The 19,950-nt window shown below is 42.8% G+C and overlaps 1 protein-coding gene across 3 annotated transcripts; it reads right to left on the bottom strand.

Annotated features, from left to right (window-relative positions):
• Positions 1 to 1,414: 1,414 nt before the first annotated feature.
• cers2b (ceramide synthase 2b) lies at positions 1,415 to 19,816 on the bottom strand. Of its 3 annotated transcripts, none has more exons than XM_075465614.1 (11): positions 19,338 to 19,816; positions 12,543 to 12,768; positions 10,780 to 10,897; positions 10,565 to 10,683; positions 9,152 to 9,209; positions 8,210 to 8,260; positions 7,109 to 7,201; positions 5,905 to 6,033; positions 5,435 to 5,541; positions 5,157 to 5,310; positions 1,415 to 3,309 (listed from the first exon to the last, which is right to left on the bottom strand). In XM_075465614.1, the coding sequence occupies exons 2-11, from the start codon at positions 12,713 to 12,715 to the stop codon at positions 3,157 to 3,159; spliced, it is 1,155 nt and encodes a 384-aa protein (XP_075321729.1). In that variant the 5' UTR covers positions 12,716 to 12,768; positions 19,338 to 19,816; the 3' UTR covers positions 1,415 to 3,156. The 3 variants fall into 3 exon arrangements, with proteins under 3 accessions (XP_075321729.1, XP_075321730.1, XP_075321728.1); XM_075465615.1 differs by lacking the exon at positions 19,338 to 19,816 and adding an exon at positions 19,138 to 19,317 and having other exon boundaries at positions 12,543 to 12,716; XM_075465613.1 differs by having other exon boundaries at positions 1,416 to 3,309; positions 12,543 to 12,716; positions 19,338 to 19,815.
• Between the last annotated feature and the right edge of the window lie 134 nt (positions 19,817 to 19,950).

Here is a 19,950-nt window from a genome sequence, read left to right as displayed (position 1 = left end):
TGATCTGCTCACTTCAGTCATTCAGGGCATTTCTGATGAGGACTTTGACTTTGCCATTTAAACACACTTGAACTCTGTTCATCTGTTACTGTCAGTGGTGGTTTTGTACCTACAATTTTATTCTGAGAGTCTTATAAATATCCTTTGATTGTGCCATCCTTCGCTTACCTACACAAATGGTCAGCGAAGAGCTGTCTTATTCAAAGGTCTCTACTCTTTGAATAGCACAGAGCACCCACCCACAGCTGATTGGTCTCACAAGAGATAAACAACTTCATTTGTCAAATGATAGCAGAAAGACTGCTATCATTCATTGATGCCACAGCCATGTAAAACAGTAGTAAAATGATATAATTTGGGGGGTGTTTAGTTTTTGTTGAATTTTCAGTGTATGTAAAATGAATCTGTGTTAAAAGTACGCTCATAGAAGCTTGTGTAGTCTCCTTAACCAGAAATAACTTGTGGATTTTTCATCCTATTGATAAGTAAAAACCCAAGTGAACTTCAGCTTTGATCTCCAATTAATCGTCTCCCTCTGTGATCATGCACGATCCAGAGTTCACAGTTGAGCCAACGGACGCACCGGTGAGCTCCCCAACACAAGAAACAACATGTCTCTTAATTTATCTGAGAAGTGGATACGATCCCATTATTCCTTTTCTTACATGTCGATGATTAAATTGGTCTGAAGGACTTTTGGAGATTGTAAACACGGGAACTTGGACACCATCAGCTGTAAGAATGACTTCCAATGACTCTGATTCTCAGACTTTTTACATCAAACCGAATTTCTCTGGGCCTGTCAGTCCTGGACACTCTTGGCACCTAAAAATCCATGTGCTTGTAGGGTGATTTACATTTTTTTTTTTTACATTTCAAATACTTCTGATATCTTTTAAATCTCAAACCAGACTAATGAGCATCCAGAAGAACTTTGATAGCTTTTAAAATATTTGCTCAATGACGCCGTAACCCTTAATAGCAAATAAATCACCCGTCCGTGGATATGCGAGGTCAAAATGAGCAGGTTCCACATCTCACCTTCAAAGGAGTCGGGAGTCTGATCACGAGGAACGTTCTGAAACTTCTGGTTTCATGGATTTGAAGTTGCGATAAATGTAGAGGTGAACTTACTTATCTCACATGTCTTAAATGTTCAATTTTTTTAAATCTATATGACCTCTAACAAGGACTATAAATGTGGACCTTATGTGTCTTTTACGTACATCATCTTTATATGTAGGCTTGTTTTCAGATTCAAGTGACACTTCCAATGTTGAAAAAGTCAAAATAAAAGTGCTAAGATGAGTGAAGCTCTGGATATAAAATGTCTTGCAAACAACTGCAGCTGTCAGATAACATAAATAAATATATTTTAATCTTAAAAGTATTCAAGTACAAAATTCCACTTTAACGTAATGCTTGTGACAATTTTCCTTGTTCCAGGTCTTTGGAATGGAGAAGTCTAATGAAATATTTATTGGGGGTATCTTAAGGTTTAAAGGATGAGTGATTTCCTGCCGACGTGTCTCCATAAAAAAAACAACAACAACTCCCGAGTGCTTTCCTTGTGATTTATGATCTTTTATCATTCGTAACACCTAGGCATCACTAAAACAAAACAAAAGAAAAATAAATGTAACACTGTAATTGGGACACAGCTGTTTCTTCTGTATCACCGGGGGAAGAAAGTTGCTGGCTGGTCGAGGTTAGTAGAGAGAATGTGGTTGTGGAATGAGAGTGAGTTTGAAAAGAAGGTCATTGTGAAAGAAGAGAGGAGAGTGTGTGACTGAAACGGTGAGGAGAGCGCATGTTTGTGTCTTAGATGTGAAGTGAGGTGGGAACAGGGAAGGAGAGGAGAGGACATGAAGACAGAGAGCTCCCCATTCGTTACAGATAAGGCACTGACATACTAATACATTAAAGCTTCACAAGAAGACTGGAACAGCCGTCGAAACCAGATCAACAGATTTCTTCCAAAAAACATCAAAGATCATACCTGTAAACGCATTTCCTACATTTAATCATACTTAAAATCATCGATTTAGATCAACACTTAAAGTCTTAGCCAGGTTAAGAAACCTAACCTCAGCTATTAGGCAGTGAACTGAAGAAATCTGGCCCGTTCGATTCTCAGCAAAGTCCCCGTATTTCCACAGAGCAGCCACGAGCACACCGAGTCATCGCTTTTCAGTGGGCGGCGTCATCAATGTGGAGTTTGAGCTGGAGAGAGTTTCAGCCCCGGAGTTGAGATTTCTCAATCGCAGGCCGTGCTGAGGGCTGCTTTACGTCCGCTCGCTGCTCTCAGCTCCAACAGAAAGGGATCGAGAGCCGCATCTTTCTTCCAGGTGAGAAATCAAGACCGGAAGCAGGTGTGGTACAAAATAAACTCAGCAAGATTTAAGACTGAACAGAGACAACAATTTCTTGCAAAACTGAAAGCAGAATACTTCATAAGTGGCCCGAGCGGCACCGGTGAGCAAAGCCACTCGGGTTCTACTACAAGATGTTACCTCATAGGTTTGTGCAAAGACATCGCAGTCGCCCAACAGCCACGTAGGTGCATAGACAGAGAAAGAAGGAAATCAATGCCCCGATGTCTCACCTTCATATAACTCGTTTTTTTTTTTTTTACTTTGTTTTGTTTTTTCTGTAAAAACAAAAAAAACTGAATGAAGCAGCACAATTTTCGAAGCGGAAAGCTTCAAAATGGCTTTTTCGGCAGCCATCCCTCAGCTGGCTCTAAGGCACACAGTTAAAGCATGAAAGCTAAAGTAGAAGCAGCATCACCCCCTCCCTCCTGTTTCTCCTCCACACTTTGCTCCTCTCCATGTTCTCCCTTGTCTCTTGAAAGTTTTGGGACTGAAAAACAAAATGATACATTTTCTCCGACGACAAAGCAGAGAGCCGTGCCACTTACAGTAGTGTCTATCATCTGCTGGATCTCTGTGCCCTCTAAAAGTGTGTGTTTGTGTCAAAGTAACAGTGTCAAATTTCAGAAGATACCCGTTGTTCGTAGTTTAAGGGAATAACTGCCCCCTCCCCTCCCACCCGCATCCCTTCTTCCTTTTCTCATTTTTCATCCCTCCCTTGTATTCCCCCTCTGAGGGATGTGAGTCCTTTTTCGCTTTCTTTCATCCAGACACATGTTTGCTTTCACTCTGTTTTCCTGTGGTTGTTGTTGTGGACTGTGTGGCCGTTCTGCACCGGTCCATTTTTCTTCCCGTGCTTTTTATCCTTTGCCTCGTCTTCCTCCTCTCCCGATTCGTCCGTTTCATCTTTGTCGCTTCTTTCATCGTCCACTTTTTCCTGAAAAAAGACAACGAGGGGGGAAAACGTAACCAGTCAAAGAGGCTCCTCACTCAGACGGTTGTGCATTGCATTGAAACTGGCAAAACGCCACTGACGCGTACGAACAAGTGGGCAAACATCAATCAGCTTGGGGTTCAGTAACTTGCCCAAGGATACCTGCATTTGATGCATCAATCCGGTCTACCTTGTTCACCGTGTCCCAAAATGCAAAAAAATGGCAAACAGATGCCAAACATCCTCACTGCAGTCCCGTGATAAAATCGAACAAATAAAAAGTACTAAAATAAACAAAAAAAAGACTTTAAAAGCGACAGAAATACTAGAGAAAGAGGCTCCAACAGGTCACGTTTAGTCTCGAGCTCTTTTGACACAGAGACACGCTCTATGGAATTCAATTTGTGGTTTGAAAACAATTGATGTGTGTGGTTGCATAAAGTGCCTCTGACAGCTCTCTGCTCTGAGCTGCCGGGCGTTTTGTCTGCAGGTTGATTGAGGAGTTTGTTAGTACTGACTTGTGCATTTTTGGGCGACGCCTCATTGCCTCGTCGGGCTCCAACATTTCTCTGAGATCCCATCACCCATTAACAAGCTGTACTGGATTTCTACCAGATTTGAATGCTGAGGATTGATCATGCAAAGTATCCTGTCTGTCCTCAGATGCTTTGTTGTTTCAACTGTTACATATAACAAAGCTTTACTGTGTAGGTTAGCTTGTCATTTATCTCAACTGTCGGCTAAATAACCACAATACTAATGTGCAGGGAGTGTTTGCGGTGAACTGGCGGTCAGAGAAATGGTGTGTTTCTTACTGGAATGAACTATCTTCATTACTGGCAGGAGATGCAAATGCATGTTATTACAACTTTTGTTCATTAGCCTTGGGAATCAGTGAAGACTCAGTGAACCTTCACTCGTTTTAGCTGCCAACTCGCTGCTTCTCAGAGATCACCAAAACAATGAGCTTCCATACTTCCAGATCTTTTTTCCTCGCCACGTTTGCCTCCATAAAACTTGAATGAAACCGTCACGTTTTCCTTTCATGGCCACCTCGGACGTCTCAAATCGGGGATGACTTTTGTGTTCAATGGAAGTCGGAGCTGAAGTCTCCAGCAGGCACGAATGAGTGAATCATCTAAAAGCTGCACTTATGGCTCGCCTGGGTCAAACAGCGAGTCCCTTCGATGGTCCAAAGCGTCTTGTATGAGTCCTGGAAATATCGCTATGACGCAGTATGAAGGTGAGCCGGCTCATCCTCACAGCCGAGGCATTTCATGTCCGTGAGGTTCCAACGCGCACGATTCCTTTGATAAGTCCATGTCAACACCAGTAAAACAAGACTTAAATTTCCCAACTTGGACGACATGCTGAGTAAATGAGTGTGCTAAATGGGCGCTATTGTTTGAACTCTGTGACCGCCGCTGCTGCCATCTCAGCTCTGAAGCTCCAGTCTGGGTCGGCCCTCTTCAAACAGAACAGTAAATCGCAACAAAGGTGCAACAGTCCCACCTGGAACGGGCAGTGGGACCAAGGGCCTCAGTTCATAGATGAGAAAATCACGAAAAGTCACAATTATGCCTCCTCTTTACTGAGGGCGGCATATGTGAAGTTACATGTTATTTTAAGTCTTTCCAAACATCCTGCAAAGTCGATTTATTATTTTCATTCTGCAACTACAGTAGAAAGCAGCTGTTTCTGTGATTTATCAGATTGAAATGATTCAGCTGCAAGTCTCAGTCGCGAGTCCATGAGCACTGATTTAAGTCCTTTTGTTTGAACCCCCCCCCCCCCCAAAAAAAAAAGTAAAAGCAGGATTTTTTTTCTTAGGCTAGTTTAAGGTCACTTACATTGTTGGTGAGGAAGCGTACTGCGATGCGAATGATGAGAACAGCCCAGAATATATGAAGACACTGCAGAGTCATCAGCAGCCCGTTGAAAAAGTAGTAGCCAAAGAAGGGCTTGTAGATGGTCACCGGGTATATCCAGGTACAGTAAATAATCCTGGAACAGGGACAGAGAAGTTCAAAGCGTCACGTGGAACAGAGCAACAAACACTGCTGGTATATTACAATATTCAGAGCTATTCTCTGTGTGTGTGTGTATGTGTGTGTGTGTGTGTGTGTACCAGAAGGGGAAGATAACGAGGCGGGTGATAATGAAGACTGCAGCAAATACGATGAAGATGTAATTACAGGCATTTCGCCACCCAGCATAGTTGAACATCTTTGCAGACTGTCAGAAGAAAGAAACATGTTCAGGCAGATGTTTATCATAATTGATGGATCAGTTAAAATGACACTCCCAGTGTCCCAGTGTTGACGACCCAAGTGCACTTTCCTCCACCAGGTGGCAGTATATGATCAGTGCCATCAGCGGAGGCAGGAGGGAAGCAGCATGTAAAGACTCTGTAAAGAGTCCATTTTTCTACATGTACGCATAAACAGCATGAGCACAACTTGTGTGACTGCTGGGACACCGTCCCTGCCTGTTAAGTCAAACAGGAGCACAAAGAGGTGGCTGTGAAGGTCATTTGACTATGAGCACATGTTTGCTGCCTCACCTACTGTAAAGTACTGAGGCCTGTGTGACATTTACCTCGAGGAAGTAATCAGAGGAGTCGTGCACCAGCATGATGAGAGTTCCAGCACGAATGTAGTTCACACACCAGGAGAAGCTGATGAGGAGGATGGTCGCTACGTGGTGAACTATCTGCTCCTTGAAGTCCTAAAGGCAACAAAATGTGCAGGGAAAAGGAGCACGTTGCTTATGCTGGGACAGGAAAGATGAATAAATAAACAGAACCGTGTGCTGCGTGTTTTAAGTGGGTTTGTGTGCGTGGTGCTAAATCCTGCTTAGGAGGTATCTAGGCTAAATTTTTGTGTTGGAGGAACACACTGTGCTTGTTTTGCAAGATTCTTTTCCCCACTGTGCTCAGCTGACCAGGTTGAGCAAAGTCCAGCAAAGTCCAGCAAACACACACACACACACACATACACACACACACACACACACACACACACACACACACACACACACACAAATACACGTGTAAGAACAGTCTAATGTCCACTCGCAGTCCACAGATGTCAGACAGATCAGGAAATGACAAAATGATTGTCTTCCCCTTGAGCAGAATGTAATAGCAACATATAAACAAAACAAACCCATTAAAGAACAAACTGTTTGAATTATGCATGTTAACTCTTGTTTGCGGTGTGTCGCTAATGTATTGCTTCCTTCAGCGTTTTCTGAAGATGCATCATTTCCTTCCTTTGCCATTCTGTCATGGACTATGTTTTACGTCATGTTTGGTTTATAGTTCATATCTTAGTTTAGTTCTTTTCTCATGTTTTAGGTCTTATGTTTCAGGTCTTGTTTAGTTTCATGTCATGCCACTCTCTCCTGCCCTGCCATCAGCCTCACGTCCCTCACCTGTGTTTTCCCCATCAGCTGCACTCAATCCCTAATCAATCACCACAGTATTTAGTCCCCAGGTCTTTTCATGCTCCTTGTCAGATTCTTCCCGTCATCGATGCGCCAGGTCACAGTAAGCCACGTATTTATTCATGTCAAGTCTTTTGTTTTTTCACAGTCTTGTTTTGTTCTTACAGTCTCATCCAGTTTTTGATATCTGGCTCGGCCGCGTTTTCTGTTTAAACTTTTTTTGAGAAAATAAATTAAGTTTTTGATTTCCAAGAAGTCTGCATCCGCATCCTTATCTCTCCTCACACCCACACCTAGCTGACACATTCAAGCCATGTGTTTTGGGATTCATCGTTTCTGAGAAGCGTTTACTTACTTTGCGTTTGACGTCTGAAGCCACACTGAAGAGCAGAGAGCCGTAGAAGCCCAGCTCGATCATGTAGTAACAATACTGAGACGGAAGGAGAGTCTAAAGCACAGGAGACAGACCTTTCATTTCAAAATCCAGATACTAATTTGCACAAGTCTATCGTTTGAAATGGGCCTAAAGTTTACACGCTATTGAATAACCTTCCAAATATCCTCAAAAGAATTCAATTACAATTCTGACCTTTAAAATGATGAAACTACTTTCAAGAACTCTACTTGACACTTTTAAATCAAATTTTTTTGCTTGGCTCAAACCCAACACCCAAAGATAATTGGTCTCTCTCATTTTAGTCATTTGCATGATTTAAATGATGATAAACTAACTGGAAAAGTGTCATTTTGATTTGTATTTCTTTTATATACAACATAGAATGCAATTAAGTATATATATCAGGGCTCTAGACTAACTTTTTGCACTGGTGCGCCCAACTTTTTTTTTTCTTGGGTGCACCCACATTTTCAAACGCATTGCATTTAACACCGCAGTTTTACAGGTTCACTTTTTTTTTAATTTTTTAATCGCTGTCCATATAGGCAATATTGACTTGTAAACTATTAACTAGCAATCTGGTCAAAATAAAGTTCTTTATTTGAAGCACAATTCTACTAACTTACTAACTACTTACTGAAAAAGTGTTGGCGCTTAAAGTGCTTCACTGGCCTGAAATTTAAACTTAAAACATCTCAAGATAAATAAAATAAAAAGAAAATCTAAATTAAAATTGCAAGTGTTTTAAGGGTGGTTGCACCTGTGTGACCTCAGATTTTTTTTTTTTTAGTCGCACCATTGAGAAAATAGGTCGCACGTGCGACCAAATTGGTAGCATTCTAGAGCCCTGTATGTATGTATATATATATTATTGCTTCACAATATATGACAATAATTCCTAGTTTATAAGCAATTAATGTGACCTGGAGCAATGTCAGTGAGCTTTCTATCGATCAGCTTCAAGTGGCAACAGTGTCGACTGGGTGCCTGCAAACTGAATCTGATGAACAGAAACCCTGGTGCATTAATTTATTGCCCTCAGGCACCCCAGCGGCGTACCAGCACTGGAAAGCCTTCCCACATCTCCTTCACGTCGTACAGCCAAGGTTTCTGGAAGGGGAGACAGGATGGAGATGAGACCGCAGAACACGACAGGTGTATTTATATCAACTGACTCAGCACTGGGATGAGTCAGTGCTTCCTCTCTGATGGGGTGAAAGATGAGGTTATCACAACTACCATGGAAACGGCCAAGTTACAACAGCGGAACAGGTGATATATTTAAGGAAGTGTGTGGAGGGGTGGTTGAGGTTAAAGGGATAGTTCGCCTCTTTTGACATGAAGCTGTATGACATCCCATACTAGCAATATTATTTATAAGCACTTTCTTAACCCCCGCTGCGTCCTGTGAGCAGAGTTCCAGCCTCGTTTTGGCGTTGACGAAGCTAGTCCGGCTAGTTGGCTGGGGCTTAAAAAATAAAGTGTTTTGCTTGTCAAAACAATTTGCGTTCAAAAGAGTAATACATTTGCAACACAAAATCGTTCATCCAGAAAAAGTCAGACCTCACAATCGCTTGGCTCTATTTTCTCTCCCTTCGTATCAGTACGGGCTGTGTAGACCGAGCAGACCGAAGTGCAGACCGAGCAGTAAACACCGTAACAGGTGCGGCTATGGCTAGGTGGCTGAACGCATTGATATGAAGGGAGGCAAAAATAGCGCCAAGCGATTGTGAGGTCTGACTTTTTCTGGATGAACGATTTTGTGATGCAAATGTATTACTCTTTTGAACGCATATTGTTTTGAGAAGCGAAACGCTTTATTTTTGTGGCCCCAGCCAACTAGCCGGACTACCTTCATCAACGCCAAAACTCGGCTGGAACTCAGCTCACAGGACGCAGCGGAGGGTAAGCCAATGTTCATAAATGATATTGCTAATATGGGATGTCATACAGCTTCATGTCAAAAGAGGCGAACTATCCCTTTAACATGACAGTACTCACATCGATGAGGGCGGCCAGGCCAGCAATGAAAGCAAGAAGGTAAAAGGTAAATCTCCAACTGCAAGAGAACACACACACATTCAAACACACTTTTGCCTCAGTCAATGGGGAGAGGGTGACGGGCACAATTTCTACCAGCAGATGCTCAAATAACTGTATCACACATTTCCAAATTCAAGCTTAAAGCTGCTGCTTAAGTTGGAGATGGACACCAGGCCGCTGGAAAAACCTAGTGAGCTACATTGAGAAGGTCAAATCAGGACACAAACAAACAGGTGCGGACGGACAAGGAAAATGTTATAATCCTGTCTCGGAGGCAGTAAGAGGTCACTGCCTCTGCCCATACAGGTGAAATAAGAAGCTGCAGCAGCGACACAGAACGGTGGAAAGAGAGGAAGAGCACACAGTGAGAGTGGCAGAAATATAACAGTGGAGGAAGTAAAGGAGGAAGACAGAAAGCCTGTTGTCTGCGCACACACAAAAGGTCGATTCAGAAGAAAAATGTCCTTATGTTGCAACCAGCACAGTGAAAGACGCACCATAACCAGGGAGTGACAAAACATGCAGTCACATGCACGCCCGAACACGACCACACACCTCATGTGCAGAGCGTCAGCTTGAATATAATCTGTCTAAAGGATCAGTCCACCAAAATCCCAAATTCATTTCTAAGGGTTTACGGCATTTCTCATTGAGACTGCTGCCACCCCGACACTTAGGAAGTGTAAATATCTCAGCAACATCTCTCCATCTCCTCTGACAGTGTCATCAATATAACTGATGCAAATGCGGTTAATATAATGGGTCTTTGAATCAAATCGGGGACTTTGCTGTTACTCTAGAAGAATGGAATGGGATGGATTAATGAATATGTTTATGCATGCTTTTCAGGGTAGGTCTGCTTGCGTATCAATCCCCATGATGCCAACAGTGTCACAGTGTCTGCTGCGGCCTCTAGCGCCGCCTGCCTGCACACACACACACACACACACACACACCCCCACACACACACACATATTTACATTTCTAGCTGACGCGGGCCACTCTCAGTGGCCTTGTTTCCTCACGCTGCTGGCTTAATTCAGCTCCTGTCACAGCAAGCGCTCACACATAAAAATAACCAGGAGCAGTGACAGAGCCCCTGACAAAGCCAAGGCCCTGTGCCAGTGGGCACGTTGAAGGTTGCATTTGTGTTTGTTCCTGTGTGTTTGTGTGTGTCAAAGAGCCGGGGCAAAAAGACACGATAGTGCCAGAGTGACATTGTAACGAGTGCGTGTTAAAAATAGAGGGCTACTTTTGCAACAGAAATGTGCCCATACAGCCAGAGGAACTCAGGGGTCAACAGCTGTTTCAAATAGCTTAAAAGCTCTCCACAATGAAGCTTTAAGAGTGAGCGCATGTGGGTGTGTTTACCTGGCCTCTCGAAACTTTTTGAGCAAGCTCGGTCTGTCCTGGTTCCTCCGTCTTCTGAACCATCGCTGCACTTGTCTTTCCGAGTAGCCAGTCTGCTTGCAAAGGCTCAATACCGAAGACTGACAGCCGCACATAAAGACATAAAATCTTAGTATTTGGTGGCAAAGCACGTAGCGCAACACTCTGTCTTTGCACTGAAGTGTGAGCAAATCTACCTGGATGGGGGTTTTGGAGATGTTACAGTAGTAGGACTCCAGTGCGGGGTTGTGTGGGACCTTAAGCCGCACAGTCTCTTTCACTCCGAGAAGAGAGGCCAAGGGCGTGGCCACCGTCCTGTAATCACAAAATAAGATTCAGAAGTAAGGACATCTGGAAAATAAAGGGCCGTTGTCTCAACTTTTTACAAATCAAGGATGCAAGATATTAGGGGTGGGACGATATGCTTTGGTCATGATTCGATTGTATCACGATTCTTGATAATTGCGATTCTACACGTATTGTGATTCGATATAATCAGTAATTGCAATTTTCTTCCTCCTTAAAAAACAAACAAGTTGAATCATACACTTCTAGAATGAATGTCGTTCCCATAAGCAACGCACATCAGTCTGTGTCAGTCAGTCCAGCAGCTGACATTTATTTCAACTGAGACAAAAAGAGGTACTTAACATGTACAGCATTTTTAAAAGTTTACAGTTACAAAATTAATTGAAATGTCCACACAGCACAAATGTGGGCTAGTCTTAACATAACTTAAAGTAATGAATGAATGAAGTTTTTCTGGACACGGATATGACGTAATATAATTGATTCAGGGGAGAAAAATCGATTTTTAAAATCATCCCACAAAAAAAATCGCGATATGTACTTAAATCGATTTTTTTTCGCCCACCCCTACAAGATATTTCCCATTAACCAAATCGATCTGAGCAGCCTGAACGGAGAGGAGGTAATCGAGTGGTGGCGGGAAAAACTCCAAAATAACATCAAAATCAGCAAAATCCCTGACATGGATTTAAAGGTACATATCCCCAGTAGAGGTGACAGATCTCTTATCATGGCTCCACATGGGACAAACGTGTGCAGAAAAAGAAAAAAATCCTTGCAACAAATAGAGATAAATGGATATCAGCTGCCAACATTTAACTATCTAACAGATGACGAAAGGTTAACGCCACCACTTCATTACTTTTCCTGTTCCTTTTCTTTTTCAGATTCATTTTGAAATATTAGGCAATGCATGTCTGTTTGCACGTAGAACAAGTGACACAGGCAGCCAAGATGACAAGACGTTTAAAACTAAATTCATCTCGCACCGTGTAGTTGGAGCAGCTGCCACCCAAAACAACTATCATCCATGTTTATCAGAATCAGAATCAGAATCAGAAAAGGTTTTATTGCCAAGTAATTGTACATCACAAGGAATTTGGCCTGGTCTATTTGGTGCCATAAGAACAAGACAAAAAAAATATAATAATAATAGAATAAAGTAATATAGACGGAAACGTAGAGTTTCCGCCTCTTGTTTGCTCGGTTTGTCCAACATTATTTTTCCACCGAAGGAGTGAGGGAAATAAAAAGCAATAATAGAGAGGCTAACCTCTTGGCATTAACAGTTAAACACACAGACGGTGAATTATGCTATAAATTACTTACAAAAGAGCTGCTACTGTAAACAGGAGCCCTGTTTTGATGTGAGGGACACTATGAGGGCCTTGAATAAACCGACTTTCACTCGTCATAAAGCAGGATAGAAGATTATGTCCCGAGAGAAAACAATAGTGTTAAAAACAAATATCCTTCCAAGTCTTAAATAGAAGAAAAGATACAATACAAGAACAAAGCAAATGAGCAGGCGGCAGCTAAAGCAGAGACAAAATGAAAAATAAAGAATGTGCGAAGACAGAGAAAGTAAATGTGTGAATTAGACGTAGATAAGGAGCAGAGATAGGCTGCAAAACACGAAAAATGTTCTGACCTTTCAAAGATCTGACGAATGATGAGGAATACCAGGGCGATGGGAAGTGCCACCCATAAATCCCGAGCTTTGGCGTATACTCGTCCATCCCGATCCTCCAGGTCAGCCCAGCCCAGACCCTCCGGAAACCACAGGCGCTCCTGCCAGAACCATTCACCCAGCTCCGACAGCATCCTGAAAGAGCGAACGTACCAGGACCCAGCACCACTTTTATGAGTTTAACAGGCTGTAAAGATAAAGGCTCACACACATGATATAAAATACACAAAAAACGGTGACGTGGTTTGAGTCAATGAGACGGCACACGCCAACGACAGGCTGCATTCACAGGAATCTGCGTATGTACGAGGAGTGTTTGGTGCCATGCAGCGACAAGAATTACACGATTTTCTGCTCGCTGGAAGCCTTTCTGTGCATTTTTTCCCTAATGCATATAACAGAACAGAGTAAGCATGCAGGGAGCTAAGAGGGCCCACACGAGGGAGGAGAAATCCGACCAACATCTGAGCAAATCTTTCCCTTCATGCTTTCAACACCGACTCATAGCGGACGGCAGCTGCAAATGCTGCTTTTTACTCAGAGGGTTTGGAGATGAACATTTCCTCCGCGGGAGTGGCAGGGGAAGAGTAAAGGGGTTTGGCGGCGAGGGAGAAGTAGAATCTGAGGGACGTGAGTCATAATTCGTCCATAAGTACAGAGCAGCAGGGGCCCCCCTCCCCCCACACGGTCCATCTCCGGAGTCCCTGTGAAGAACTACAACAACTCCCCTCCCGACCACTGCAGCTGCAAATGCCAAAGCTTTGTAACCGCTTCACTTCCACGCCCAGTCCCCACCCTGCTGCTGCTCCCTGCCAGTAATCAAGAAGGATTCCCTCTTTAGCTCAGAGAGCCAGAAGCATGTGCACTGCTCTCTCTCTGTCTCGTGACTATCTTTAAAAGACACGTCCTAAAAGACACTTTTAAATGAATATTGATGAAGCTTAAATGAGCAGAAATGATTTGAAAGCCGTCCCTATAAATAGAAACTATGTGAGTGATTTATTTCCTGACTGGCAGTCCTAAATATTCACATTTAAGAAGCTCAAGTGTTTTTTTTTTAATTACTAAAAAAAGAAACAACACTTGAGAGGTAGAAAACAGTGTTTCACTCTCACAGCGTCAGTCTTTGCCAATCAGCTCTTTTTTTGTGTTTTTTTTTTACTGTAATCAGGAAGCGATCTGAGGCCTCTCATATGAAAACAATGTGACCACACATCTGGTATTCGTCAGTTCGCCTGATACAATTTGCCACAAAAAAAGGTGTCGTATTTGTATCTAACCCTAAATGAATTCCCCATTTCTTAAAAAACAGCCAATTCGGATCAGCGCTTCACGAGTGGCGCCACCCCGTCATGAAGGCAACCCTAAAGGCCCAGCAGCCAGTTGTAGCTGCTCAGCAGAAGGCGTCATGGTTGAGTGGGTTGGTTATTTTCCACATCATGTCACGTTAGTCATCAAAGCCCCCGTTTCCTGTTGCAACAGCTCCGCCGGCTACACGCACAGGGCTATCCCCTCTCTCTTCTCTCTGCGCTTTTAATAAATGTGCTGGTGGACGGGAAGGGTGACATGTTTTTTTCCCCCTTTTTTGCCAGCTCTTCCACTTCAGCACCACCACATCTCACTTCTGCTGGAGGGAGGAGTGCCAGAGCTCGTAAGCTCTGCTGAATAGCATGTTTGTCTGCGTATCTGGCCTCATAAAAAAGGCTGTGTAATCTCGACTAATAACAGACAAGTAAATGAGCTTCTGAGCACCAGTATATGAGGTTCAAAGGGCAGACGGAGCTGTGTTTGCTGAGTGAAAATGATTTCACATCATAATGTCACAAGATAAACTGTTGACAAGTGTGTCAACGGTAATTAGACTCAAAATGCTGTACAAACATGCCCAGAGGTGAACGCTAAAGGGGAGAAATATGCCACGAAACACAGAATAAAGTCTTTACGTTTTGCTTTCTTGCAGAAGCGGGAAGTGTGGATTCAATTTTGGATCCAAGAGGATATTTTTAGGGCTACTTGTTGAAGTCATCCAGTGAATTCAGCATGTTAAAGCACTTTTCCCCGCACGGCTTTCCGAACAGCACATGCCATTGGCCTTCCTGATCACATGACCAGACTCTGACTATTTCAAAGGTCCAATAAAACTAAGCAAAGCCTCTGGTAGGGGAGGGAAAAAGGAAGTTTCCTCTGCCTGATGCTCTCTTTCTCCCTTCCCCAGTAAGAATATTACATTACAGACATGTGGCGATAGTAAACAGTGATCCGAGCTGGCAGAAGAAAAAAACGCTCCGGCTGTTACCGATACGGTTCTGTTCAGTTTTACCCGAGTCCTGGCTTCACGAAACGATGATGCAGTGGGATGAAACAGAGGCCTCAGAGGAAAACCTAAACAGATCCGACTGGAACCTGGTACAGAGTCCAGGAATATCTGGAAAATGTAAACATGCTGCCACTCTACAGAGGAAGCTCTCCAGCTTTTCAGTTCACCCCCCCAAGGATGAATAAAGTCATATGGTTGTTTTACAGTCACCCAGTGCTTTATTTATCTGTAGGATAGGAGACTGGGCCGGCCAGGAGAAAATAAGTCATAAGACTCTAGCAACGTGCTCTGACTGTGAGTCACTACCAACATACCATCTGTGTTTGTACAACTACCCATTTACTCGCATCCATCCATATTTAACCCTCTGGGGTCTAAGGCCTTTTCAGAGACTTTGAGGCAGTTGTCACCACTTTGACATTTTCAAGTATTTCAACTAACTGTAAACATCTATGCAAAAGTGACACATATGGTTGTATTCTGAAAAGCCTAACAAAAAACAATATGAGAGTGAAGTGAATGTAATACAAACAAGTTTTATTTAAATTGAGTGGAAACACAACTGTACAAAAAAACAAGTTTTAGAGGTCTTCAAACAGTGCAAGAAAACACACTATAAATATATCTAGCCAAGACTTTTGAAGGTTGAACCTTGTAAACAAAAGTGTTGGCTGCATAAAAGTAAAAAGTGCAATCAGAAATGTTTTTTGTTTTCACACAAACTGTAAAAAAAGTAATTGTACCTCCAGGCATTGTCTCTGTTAGTTGAATACTAATTAGATGGGTGTGTAAGACCCCTGATTCCCCCCACCCCCCTGTCACTCTCCATGTGATAATTGTCTGTCACTGGCAGGACATTGCTGCCTTCCCCCACATGCTGGCTGAATGGGACGTGTTCTCACCTGTGAATAGCCACTCAATCACCTGGTACTTTAAATGTGAAAAGCGATAGGTGTGGCCGAGGAAGCTGCTGCAGTCTGAGACTACAGAAAATCCAAAGATTTCTGTTCACTCTCTTTAAAAAGGGCCAGCTATATAATTTATTTAAACTAGAAGTTTCAAGGTTTTTAATGGTGTCACTTATATGTTTCAATGACAAAAACTCACAGAGTTACAGATGTGTTTTTGGAGATGTGTCAAAAATGCCCACCGGTGGGCATTAGACCCCAGAGTGTTAAGATGTTCACTGGCAGCTGAATCGTTCAGACCACAGTGTTTAATGAGGACCAGGACACTGACACGGTGAGATCAGACGGCTTACACGGCGGACTGCTTGACAATACAGATCATAGCTCTTAGGTTTGATAAATCCAGAGACAAATTGGCACACTGACTAAATAGTCCTTTCACAAAAAGTAACCAGACTGGAGCAGTAAGATAGGCCAAAGACCCTCCATCAAATCATGGAGTCAGACGTTACAGCTCTTTATTCTGCGTTTTTATAAACCGCCAGATACTGTATGAGCTACGTGTTGTTGCTTTAGCGCTACAATTCAAACAACCACACAACCACAGATGGATGTGCCTATTTATTGATTATAACTGGCCTGACTAGAGCTTGATACTGAGGGTCACATGCACAGTTAAGCTGCGTTACGGTTACAGCTTGACTCGACCGTTTAACTGATACGTCATCCTTGTCCCAGCACTTGAGTTGAGTTATTGACTGAAAAAATGTCCGACGCCAAGATGCTGTGGAGCGTATGGGAGAACATTGACGATATTCTGCTGCTTCTAACATTCTCTGAGGGCAACGTCTCGCCGAATTCGCAGCACAGACTTTGTCTTTAACTTGCTTGAGTAGTGATTTTGTCAGACGACGCTGAGGTTATGAAATCAGGATTTTGTTAGAGCAGAGCGACAGTCTGGAGGTGAGACCTGGTCTTCGTGGGTTGGATTTTTCAGTCACAATTTCTGACGTGTTTAGCCGTCTGACAAAGAAAACAGAACAATATGTGAATGAGAGCAGCTTTATTGGGAATTTGGCTGCATTTAAACACACTTACGCTTTGCTCTTTTTACAAAAGGCATTATACGAAGCTCCTGGACCCATTTGAGTCTAGGATCAGAAATCAGCCGACACCCACAGTATCTTTGTGTGTTAGTCCAGTTTTGATAAGCAAGATTACGTACAATTTCCGTCAGAATAACGCATTCGTATTCATTGGTTTTTCAGTATCACGTAAACGTGCGTTCTCTTCAGTACAAACAGGTGGCACAGAGGATTTGGTTAGATTCTTATTATCGTTTGCTTTGTCTCCGACTCTCCTAAATTTAGGCTGTAAAAACTGGGGTACAAAGAAGGAAACAAGATTAAAGACTTCTAAATTAAAACTCCTTTACAATAAAGCTACAATAAGACATTATAAACCCTGAAATGGCTGTTTATGCACATTACACAGAAAGGTTTCGCTGCGCAGCTGATCACCTTTAAAATGCAGCTATTTTGATAGGTAACGAAGATTCAAGTGAATGTGTACTTGCTCAACATCCTAAAATGCTGCTATTTATTGATTTCTCTGGCATTTATAGCAACTCAACACACTGAGTGTCAAACTGATGAACAGTTAACTTATTTATTTATTTAGATCAACAGTTTGGTTGTCTGGAAATAAGGTATAACACGCTTCTGCATGGACATTGCTCATTTTGAGCGGTCCGAAAACCCGACTGCACCTACTGCGGGATGAATCAGCAGCTTGGAGACTGGCATGCTTTCTGCACATGGTTCGTTAGCTGTAACTCAGGTCATGCCTTCGACATTTTGTGCCAGAATGTTTAGAGAAAAAGACAAAGACCTCCTTCACATTTTAAGCTTTCTTTGGGAAAGTAGCTGTTTTTTTGTTTGTTTTTTGTTGCACAGTTATTACAATATCCCGAGATGTAAAGCTATATTCTGTAAGTGGAGGAATGTGTCAAATCATCCCAAGGCAGACAAGACGGTTCAGAGAGCTGCTTCATCTCTCTAATCCAATCTGCTGTGTTGTAGGTAAAGATCACAGGAAAGCCAACATCTTCACCTTTGACACCGATATGTGACCCTGATGAATTATTGATGAGAGGCCAATCAGTCAGCAAATTGGTGTGAAAAGGCCTGTTCAGTGGGTGTGAAAGTGATATCGTCATGCTGATATTCTTTATCTGGAAGCAGGCCAAATCTACCCTTCGAGTAAGTACAGCAACATTAGTTTGCAAATTAGTTTGACCCCTCCAATGCTGCTCTTTCTGAGAGGAATACCAAAGTCAGGCGACTGATTACTCACAAAAAAGACCAAAAAGAAAAAAAGATGCAATCATTGACAAATGATCCCTGAAGTTATTTTCTGTCCAGGTTAGGGTTGATGTATGTTTTCTCGCTGTAGTCTGTCAGTGTGTGGAAGCAATATGATGTTTAACTTGGATGCAAAACTCCTGTCTGTAAGAGGCTTTTTTTCGCCCACGAATAATTTACAAACTGATAATCACTTAGGAGTAAAGCAAACAAATATTCTAATATTTTGAACACTAAGAATGCAGTCTGCACGCTGACATCTTCTTTAGCAAGATCATCCCAAATTTGCCACCAATGGGTCACCTGTGTGTAAATGTGTGTGTGCTTGAAAAAGCATGATAGTATAATAAAAGAGAAATGGTAAATCCCCCTACAGTTTAAACTGCATGCTACCCCCAACCAACTCAATACATAACAGAGGCAAGTATCAAGTACTTACAGACTAATGTGCTGCTTCCATACACAGGTGTTCATGTACAGAGATACTTACCAATTGTCATGTGTTAAATCTGCGTGGGTTTGAGTATAATTGTAGTATATTTCAACGTGTTACTAACGAGGTAGCAACACAAACACCAGTAAGATTCATACAAAGACTTCCAGTTGTTAGCTGCCCGTCAATGTTTTCCAGCTACCTCGTTTTCATCCAATTCATCTCTCCATCTTCTACATTCCTTTTGTTGTGTTCATATTAGCTTTAATGTAGCTACGCAGCGGAAACAACAATGGCGTCCCAGACACAAATCCTTGTATTAAAACAAGAGAAAGATTGATGAACTATAAAGTTCTACAACTGGAATTTTTATATGCATCTGTGGCCGTTGTATCTATGGTAACCCAAGTGATTACCTGCTGCAAATTGGAAAACTTTTTCTTTTTTAAGCAAAGATCAACCGTTCAGCCACGCGCCAGACAGCTTCACGTCCTTATCTTAAACAACTTATCAATGTTCTGTCGTACATACTTACACTTAATATCGTTCTCCCCGTTAAAGAGCCAAAAGTGATATACAAGTCAAGTGACATAATATCAAATTAACTGTTTGCTAAATGAATGCGTGATGACGTCAGAGCTGAGAGGATGCTGAGCGTGAGTCTGCCCGCAAACACTCACGCGCACATAATCGAACAACGTCTACTTGCCGACATAAAAGTGAAACGGTACTTACTTTGGTGTTTTCTCCCGTAAAGAAGCGTGAAACGCGACCTCTCAACCTAAAATAAACACAGTTTCTGTCTTCTTCCCCAGCGTAGTCCGGGTCCCTCTTAGCCAGCAACAAACCTAACGGTCCCGTTGTGCGTCCAGCCCGCTGGTTAAGCTCAGAAGGGCGCAGCTTGTCCAGATCCGGACAGTTTTTTACATGTTTCCATGGACTTTAAAGTCAATTTTCCTTCACGGGGGGAATGATAGATTTGTGAAAAACTAGAATGCAGCTACAGATGGGATGATTTATGAGATGCTGCTGGGCCTCTCGCGGTTTTTTTCTCCCAGCAAACGGTCGGGCTTGTCTGCCTCCTCGTCGTGTATCAGCTAATTTCACCCCCTCTCTTGAGAGGAGTCGGCGGGGTCTGTGTGGGCGTATGGCCGGACAGAGGCGCAGGTCGGGCCGGCTGGAGAGGGTACTGAGAGAGGCAGTCAGAGGGAGGAGTGAGGGGATAACGGAGAGGGAGGGACGCAGATGACGTCCGAGCACATGAGAAAGCGTTCGGCTGACAAACACATGCACTCATGCTCGCGCATATCCGCGTTTTGTTTCGGCTCGGGCGAAAGTTTTATCCCAA

The sequence above is a fragment of the Odontesthes bonariensis genome, chromosome 5, assembly GCF_027942865.1.
Source record: "Odontesthes bonariensis isolate fOdoBon6 chromosome 5, fOdoBon6.hap1, whole genome shotgun sequence".
Classification (NCBI taxonomy): Eukaryota; Metazoa; Chordata; class Actinopteri; order Atheriniformes; family Atherinopsidae; genus Odontesthes; species Odontesthes bonariensis.
Note: the sequence above shows the minus strand (reverse complement) of the source record. Positions and strands in the feature narration are given on the sequence as shown.